The 8,699-nt window shown below is 36.9% G+C and overlaps 2 protein-coding genes across 3 annotated transcripts; one reads left to right on the top strand and one right to left on the bottom strand.

The window, feature by feature from the left end:
- Positions 1-2,948, top strand: LOC126798138 (E3 ubiquitin-protein ligase RZFP34). Of its 2 annotated transcripts, none has more exons than XM_050524986.1 (12): positions 1-135; positions 242-329; positions 460-519; positions 987-1,019; positions 1,124-1,201; positions 1,324-1,367; positions 1,568-1,608; positions 1,702-1,784; positions 1,878-1,969; positions 2,101-2,170; positions 2,255-2,296; positions 2,390-2,948. In XM_050524986.1, the coding sequence occupies exons 1-12, from the start codon at positions 74-76 to the stop codon at positions 2,540-2,542; spliced, it is 846 nt and encodes a 281-aa protein (XP_050380943.1). In that variant the 5' UTR covers positions 1-73; the 3' UTR covers positions 2,543-2,948. The 2 variants fall into 2 exon arrangements, with proteins under 2 accessions (XP_050380943.1, XP_050380944.1); XM_050524987.1 differs by having other exon boundaries at positions 2,255-2,280; positions 2,390-2,564.
- Positions 2,949-3,352: 404 nt separating this feature from the next.
- Positions 3,353-4,914, bottom strand: LOC126799915 (alpha carbonic anhydrase 7-like). Its single transcript, XM_050527175.1, has 7 exons — positions 4,819-4,914; positions 4,423-4,638; positions 4,161-4,267; positions 3,986-4,091; positions 3,693-3,890; positions 3,523-3,576; positions 3,353-3,427 (listed from the first exon to the last, which is right to left on the bottom strand). The coding sequence occupies exons 1-7, from the start codon at positions 4,912-4,914 to the stop codon at positions 3,353-3,355; spliced, it is 852 nt and encodes a 283-aa protein (XP_050383132.1).
- Between the last annotated feature and the right edge of the window lie 3,785 nt (positions 4,915-8,699).

Here is an 8,699-nt window from a genome sequence, read left to right as displayed (position 1 = left end):
TTCAGCTTTGCTTCCCTAATTTTTCTCAGATGTTAACTTGCGTGAATTGTAATGTAGGTGGGTTTTGGAGAAAATGGAGGGCCGGATTGAGACGCAGGTGCAGTGTGCGAGGGAGGAGGGGTCTGGGCAATTTGGGTATTTCTTCGCGTTTGTGATTTCACTGATTTCTTATGAGATTGGAATTGTTTTGTTAGCTGGTTTGGTTTTTTGAGTGTAATGTTCATATTTTTTGGTTGCCAAGGTGCCTGCATTACAGAAGGAGATGCAAGATCGTAGCGCCTTGTTGTGATGAGGTTTTCGACTGTAGGCATTGCCATAACGAGTCCAAGGTTCGTGTTTTTCTTGGTTATGTTACTAGTTGTTGCAGAGACTTTAATGTATGGCAACTTTCATAGTTGATATTTATACTTCTGCTTCTTATGATTTGGGTTTTTGTCTTGTTTGTTTTTCTTGGAGTAGAACTCGTTGGCTATTGAACCGGTGAATCGGCATGACGTTCCTCGCCATGATCTCAAGAGGGTTGGTTGCTTTGCTTATATATTTCTTACTCTTTGTTCAAGTGTGGTTTGATTTTTCGAATGTGAAGTAATTAAAGCTATTCATTGTAGATGCTGCTATCAATTTACTGAAAAGAAAATGAAAGTAAAGGAGTATGTTACTGAAAAAGATTGGGAATAAAAAGTTCATGAAATTGACCTTTTTAAGTAGATTCGACTTGATCTGGGTTCTTCAGTGTATGAAAATGAAATTGCTTATAAATGCAGACTTTTCTTTTAAGTCTGCTATGTGTAGCGTTAAAGGGTTTGTATGACAAAGATCTAAACTTTGCGGATAAGGTTCAGCATCTTTCTTTGATTTTTGATAACTCTTTTAAATAGATATTATGTCAACTTGGAACTAGTCCTTTTCATTCTCAATTGAAGGTGACTGTTTTGTGGTAACAGCACACTAATTCCGTTTTAATTTCATTTGATTGTATCTTTTAGGTCATCTGTTCATTGTGCAACACGGAACAAGATGTAAGCTGGCTATACTTTATAACATGTTCTGATAATTGTGATGGTAATTACATTTTCAAGGTTGAGATTGATCACTTCTGCATGTGTTTCTTACTATCCTTCAGGTTCAACAGTACTGTAGCCAATGTGGGGTTTGCATGGGAAACTACTTTTGCCCCAAATGCAATTTTTTTGACGATGATGTATGTCTCTCAGCTGCTATTCGATGAAAAAGCAGTTCTTCTTAAGTTCATATTCCCGGAGATATTAACTATTGCCCCTTCAATACACTTCCATCATTATAATTTTACCTCTTTGTTCTTAGGTGTCGAAAAAGCAGTATCATTGTGACCAATGCGGTATCTGCAGGTTAGACTCTTTGCGGCACTTTTTATCTTTCCCTGTGATTAATTTTTGTCATGCGTGTTGAATATTATTTGTTCGATCGTTGTTTGTGTGTTGCTTATTACATTGTTGTAAGTAGGGATTACGTTTCATTGTCGATTCATTGTCTTACTTTTTAGTATACCATTGTCATGTGTGTAAGTTTGTTTTGATTTGTATTACAGAACCGGAGGTGCAGAGAACTTTTTTCATTGCGACAGATGTGGTAAGATGATAACCTTGCACATTAAATAGTTGCTATATCATTTAACAAAGTGATTTTCGATAGTCTAAATTGGAATGACTGTTTGTGCTTTAGGATGCTGTTACTCAACAATGCTGAAGGATTCACACAATTGTGTGGAAAAAGCAATGCATCATAATTGTGCCGTGTGCTTTGAGGTAATTTTTGGAAGACGTTACACAACTTATTTCTCAGTAGTAGTATGGTATTCTCTGCTTTATATCTTTCCAACTCACATAAGTCATTTGCAGTTTCTTTTCGATACAATGGCAGACATTACTGTCTTACCATGTGGGCACACTATACATTTGGAATGTGTGAAAGAGATGGAGCGGCATTTCCAGTAAGCGAATTTATGCTTCAAATATATGTACATGGATATGTGAAAGAAATTTTAGAGTTCAATATAAATTGTTAGTAAGTTATATAAAGAAGCTTCTGTATTAATTCACTAATTATATTCTGATGTTGCAGGTATTCTTGCCCAGTTTGCTCAAAATCGTACTGTGATATGTCACGTGTTTGGGCTAAACTGGACGAAGAGGTAAGTGACCTGATGATTCCTTGCAATATTATTTGTTGCATATCTATTCAAGCTTTCTAATATCTTTCATGTCTATTAATTCAGATTGCTGCAACTCCAATGCCTCCAATGTATGACAATAAGATGGTAAATCCATTCGTATGATCACTTTTTACCAGTTTGCAACTAGGTGACTAAGTTCAACAGAGTAGAGGTCTTACTGTATTGGTAAATGTGTAGGTCTGGATCCTTTGCAATGATTGTGGGCAATCCTCAGAGGTAAATTTTCACTTTGTGGCACACAAATGTGTCAAATGCAAATCATACAATACGAGGCAGACCCAAGGAGGGCCAGCGTCATGCTCATCAAGGGTTTCACAGATGGTGAGATGAATGACTTGCAGGTCATTACCTTATGTTGTATCACTTCCCAAATTGGGTTGGTTAGGGTCACAAAAGGCAGCCTTTAGTTTATAAGTAAGGCTGCAGTATTAGTTAGCGCTTACTAGTTACTAGTCCCTCATTCATTGCATACTAGTTTCCCTGTAGGTTCACTGGTTAAATATTTGCTTGTATTTGAGCAATATTCTACATGCCAGTGGAAAGGGACAAGGTTTGCATTCAGTAGAATGAAAATAAACTGTATGACACGCTTCATCAGAAATATAAGCATGTTCCAATAAGTATAGGTTTGCAACTGATATTAGAAGTTGAAAAGATTGAGGTTTGATAGGTGCAAAAGCTGAAGACGTTCCTTTAGAGAGAGACATTTTGAAGCCTTGATCTACTGACTCGTGCAATTTTCTTTATACATTTTTTGTTAAGATCAATTAGATTAATCAAATAGGATTCATGAGATTGAGCGACTACATTTTGCGACTTCCTGTTTCGTGGTTATAAGCATGCACATATTTCTTGTGAAGGTTGCAGACAGACTTTCATATCAGGTTGTGGCTGAGTTATTTTTGGCAATACTCGCGGCTTATATCCCATGTATCGAATTATATTTTCGTTTGATTCTACTGCGTTTGAATTGGTTTGGGGATGATTTAGAAAAGATCATATCAATTCTATATGTATAGAGACCTGCTGGTATAAACTTAATTGAAACAATAGCTAGCTTTAGAATTACGTAAATAAAGAACTTCCAGACGTCACTTAATTTCAACAAGGGTGGTACTTGGTACAAGTATTTGAACTAAGTCAGTGATGGTCTCCATAGAGCTTGATTCCTCGGCCGTTGAGAGGCTGGATTGGTCTTGCGTTGTTCCTTGCATACTGCAGTCAAGTTTATCAGTAATTAACATGCGTTCAAACTTTTAATATCATGATGTGTAGTTAGTTTTTTTCAAGGAAAATAAGCAGTAACTTACATCAAAAACTGCGTCTTGAAGTAGCTCCACTTGTTCACGGGAGGCGGTTTGAACCTGAGGGAAGTTTGTAATTAGCTTTGCTTCTCATTATATGCTACGAAGTACGAACAACATGCAAGTTTACTCGGTGTTAAAGAACAATGTTTTAAGTCTGAATCAAGAGGTTGTACTTTTTTGTTTAGGTGCCAAATAACATCTTCAACACAAGGAGGGGTTGTGAGAGAGCCCATGTATCTGAAGAATTTAGAGCCAGCCTTTCTCGTCGGCCTCCGGTATTGGAATTGACCCTTCTTCACCTTCCTTGGATCAATCTCTCCCAAGGGTATCCCCTTTTGTACATCAATCAAATTAGTGATGTGTGATGTCACCTGAGATTAATTTGAGTTACACCATTATTCTCTTGATCCTTTTTCTTGTATGTATGTTTTACTGGATACATATATGAATAGTTTTAGGGCATTACCTTTTCGAGAAAATAATTGGGTGCGCCATAGTTGTAGAGGAATCCGATTACAGCTACTTTGCTCAAGTCCTTAGTTTTGTGAACCATGTGCAATTCTAGATCATACCTAATAAAGACGAATGTTGTTTAGACGTTATACAATTATGAATGGAGAGAGAGAGAGAGAGAGAGAGACCTTCTGCCGTTAACCATATGCTCAGAGGGGTGGTGCCAGTGACATTGTTTGAGCAAGTAATCTGTGCCATTGATTTGAATTGAACCAGCATCACCCTCCCACAAAACCTGAAGATTTGAATTATGATTGGTAATTTCATTAGCCGCTCTACGTAGAAAGGAATACGGTAGTCTATGTTTATTAGATACTCCATATATAGTCCATTACAATAGGATGCTGCATGCATGCATGCTTACGCAAAATAGGATCTAGTGTTTCTCACCGATATAGCATGTTCTTCATTCTTGATAGTTGCATTGGCAGGCTTATAATTAACAACAAGATCGTCTGAAGATGTGATGTCTTTGGTGCAGTTCTGTTCCCATATCTCTATTGGTGATTGCCTTTTTCCATCCTTGCATAAGCTCCATTCTTGCTTAAGGTTTCCCCAGTTTTGTGGTCCTTTAGGATGGTCTGGCCGGTAATCAAATTCTATTTCCTCATGAACTGCAGCATCTACAACCCAAAACCGTAATTATGATTATGATAATGATAGGGACGAAAACAACAACAAATAAGAAAATGTAAATTTGAGATTACCATGGTGGGAGTCGGGCTTCGGGTGTGGCCACTCATATATTGGATGTGAACCATTTTCTCTGCTGGTTATAGGGTCAGCTGGGAAATCATCTGCTCTGATGGGTGTCGAGTTCCAGCAAAGAAGGACAAAGGTGAAAACAATGAAGCCAAGAACTGAATCCTTTGACCCTAACATTTTTAACAATGGCGGGCTGATCCAGACCCGGCCCCGGCCTTCTTCTGATGGAAGCTCCTTTCTTTTGAACCCTTCAAGGAAATTCGTAAACCTTCCTCGCTCACGTACCAGTAAATATAACTGGTATTTATTGCATGCCAATAAGAATTTTACTTTTCTTGTATGCCAATAAGAATTCATCGGTATTTATTGATGCTACGTAAACTACTTTTAGGAAATTAAACTTAGAAATTTGTTGTTAACTTGGACGAAATCAATTAACCAGCTACTTACAGTAGTTAAACAACCAGCCAGTACGTTAGGGACGTAAGTAATTCATTTCTTTATTCGTGCAAGTCTGGAGTCTGGACTCATATGTCTGTTTGCCAACAAGAAAACTATATATAGGCTTGATAATTTGTACGTTGGTGCAATTTCGGTTTTGATTCAATTCATTTCAGAGAACCTAATTAAAACAAACAATGATATCCCATCTTTAAGGAGATATATATGGAAGTTGAAACAAGGAACTAGAATCTAGAAACTAGTTTATCCACATTCCACATTCGCTAACTAAATATCTGTTAACAAATTTTCTCAAAAAAAAAAAACATCTGTTAACAAATTACATTAAATGTGCAGAATCAACTTTCCAGAATTTTAGTTAACGTTTTTTCACCTTCGATTGGTTTTCTAATTAATCACAAATAGAGATATATGATTATGGGGAAAGAATACCACCAACAGAGTTCTTTATAGTTTATAGAATCAAACAAGTCATGCATGTTTTTCTGGACTATACTAATCGATCATTCTTACGGATGACAAAAATACCCAGCGGGGAGGGTACCCACGGGTATTCGACCCTAATGGGGAGTGTTTCGGGTATAATCGGGTAATGAGTACGGGAATCCCCGCTATTCGGATAGCGGAAACGGGTATGGGGCGGGGATAGTATTTTGATCCCAATCCTCATACCCATCCAATAATGTATTATATAGTTAATATAATTAATTAATATATATTCACTCAAATATATTAATAGACAAATTAAATAAATATCAAAATATATTTTGTGATTATTTTGCACATACAATAATTTTTGACATAAGGAGATAATTTTATCATGATATTGATTTTTTTTGTTTTTTTTTTAAATATTTTGTGTACTTTATTTAATATATATATATATTAAAATAAATTTTTATTAACGGTTATTGTGACAGGTATATAAACTTGATCCCCTAAGGGTATGGCCGTATGAGTACGAGGATATTACAGGGATCAGTGTGAGTACGGAGAAGCAAATGAATTTGGGTATGAATATGGTTTTTCAATCCCTTGATCCTACTCTCCCCATTGCCATCCCTAATCATTCTCTCCATGCAATCACCAATGAGGATTTAAATTTTAAATTGAATTATTTTACCCCCAGAAGAGCATTTTACTTTACTTTTGATTGGATAATGACATTTATGAAAATGTGAAAAACAGCTACAAACAAAATCTTAAGGCAAATTCTATTTATCAGTTTATACTTGGACAAATTGACACACTGAAGGAATTGCAATACGTGAACACCCTGTTTTTGGCGCAATATACTAATTTGCTACCAACATTTTCAATATTAATTGGACATGTTTTTCATTCTTTCTTAAGCTCTCCGGCTCTGCTCAGTCTTCTGGTACCTTGCTCCCTTTGCTATAATCATATATAAGTATATACATAACCTATTACTTCCACTGCACCACAAACCAAATTAGCCTAGTAGGGATTAATTATGCTTCTGATGATGACGAATTTAATTGTGTATTTTGGCATTACCGCCTTGCCCAGTTCTCATAAGAAAAAGAGTGAAAGCAAAGAAGTGAAGAGGAGTTCTTGACTTAACCATCACTATTAGATAGCACTGCCAATCAATTGAGGAAACTAAGAAAAAGTTATTTTTGGATACGAAATTTTTTATTTCAACTCAATGGAGAACCGAGGCCCCGTACGAAAATTGGGGACACCAAGTTCATCTTGCTGACATTAAAAAAGAATGAAAGGATGAGGATCATAACACCATGTACGACGTCTAGCAACCTAGCACTTAAGAGCATCGCATACTCGCTCACCCTGAAAATATAAGAAGACGGAAAATGCTTATGAGATGAAGTGCAAGCAATATTGCTCACCAGGAAACAAAGTATGGAACTAGGGAACCATTGGAAACAGCGCATCCTTTCACAAAGTTAGTTAGGGATGGTTGAGCATCTCAAGTCAATTAGAAAGAAAAAAAACTGGTATTATTTTTTTCTTAATTGGAACTAACATTCCCTATTCTTTTCCACACTCAATCCCCCACCAACATCAACACATATACCCACCCACACTAAATCTCCTCCCACACCAACCTCTCTAATCTCACACAGACCACCAATTTTTTTTCTTGGTTTTTTTCTCTTTGTGTCTTTTTCCCCCTTTTTTTCACATAAAATTAAATCTCTAACCCTAAAAATTAAAGCCTAATTCTTAATTAGAGTGATAGATCGTACTTGGGATTGGACTCACTCCACCATTCCACAAAGAAGTTATGCGCGGCCTCCACTCCTCTAGCGAGCACGAGATGTCATGATTGAATTGAGGATTTTCCCATTTGGGATTTCTGGCTTTCTGCGTTTGTTTTCCATCCGCCCTCGGTTACATATGCTTTGAGGTATTTTGATGCAGATAATGTAAAACAATCAGTTCAAAAGTGTGAATCACATAGTATTTTGTGTACATTGTCAAAAAAAATTTTTGGTCTTCGGCCAAATTTCAAACCCTCCCTAGATTACAATTCTAGATCAAACATCCGCTAAGCACCCGTTCAGGATCGGCCAATGCATTGGAACACCAAAATAATGAAGGACAAAAGTCTAGTCTACCTCTGATCCATATATGCCGCTACATTCTATACCACACGTACACTAATAATATATGGAAAATGAAAAAAAAAATCTTGGTGAAAAGGAAATATTTAGATCTCTAGTATCGTTACATACTAATGATCACATTCATAATTTATATTAACACGATTATACATTTACGCGTGTATTGACAGAACCGCCCCACTTTTTTTTTCCCGATATAATAAAAGAAACAAACAAACTAGAGGCAAAAAGGTTTTATTACTTGCATGACTCCTTACAAAGAGTCTAGTAGTAGAAGTAGGCCTCATCATTTAGCCCGCGGATCTGAAAAGCCAACGGAGACTCGTAAGTCTAATGGGCTTTTACCTGGCCTGGTCTGCGAGAAAATCCACCAAAGCCCGCTTCTGTTGGGTAGAGGGACGGGCTTAGATTAGAGGTGTGAACTTGTCCCGGCCCGCCAAAAACCCGCAAGACCCGGCCCAACAAAAGCCCTCAAGGCCCGGCCTAACAAAAGCCCACAAGACCCGGCCCGTAAAAGCCCGTTAAATAATAAAATATTATACATACATATTTTATTACGTTTATAATAAAACTATCGCATTATGAAATAAATATATGAAGAAAACTTCTCGGGATTGATCGACACCAGCCGATATGATTGGTATATATATTTAGTGACCCTGTAAAAATTTCATCCAATTCGGACCTCGTCTGACTGTAGAAATTCTGATAAACCGAAAACAACACTAATATACCATAAAGAAAAACTCATTACCAAAATGTGAACACCAAAAGCCGTTTGCATCTGAAATCACCTAATTTATGTCACTGATTCTGTGCGGTCGCACCAGGGAAACCCATTTGGCAAAGCTCCAGTCAATGAAGATTTTAATGTCAAAACGCCTCTTTTTT

The sequence above is a fragment of the Argentina anserina genome, chromosome 6 (assembly GCF_933775445.1).
Source record: "Argentina anserina chromosome 6, drPotAnse1.1, whole genome shotgun sequence".
Taxonomy (NCBI): domain Eukaryota; kingdom Viridiplantae; phylum Streptophyta; class Magnoliopsida; order Rosales; family Rosaceae; genus Argentina; species Argentina anserina.
This window is presented reverse-complemented; position numbering and strand designations above follow the sequence as displayed.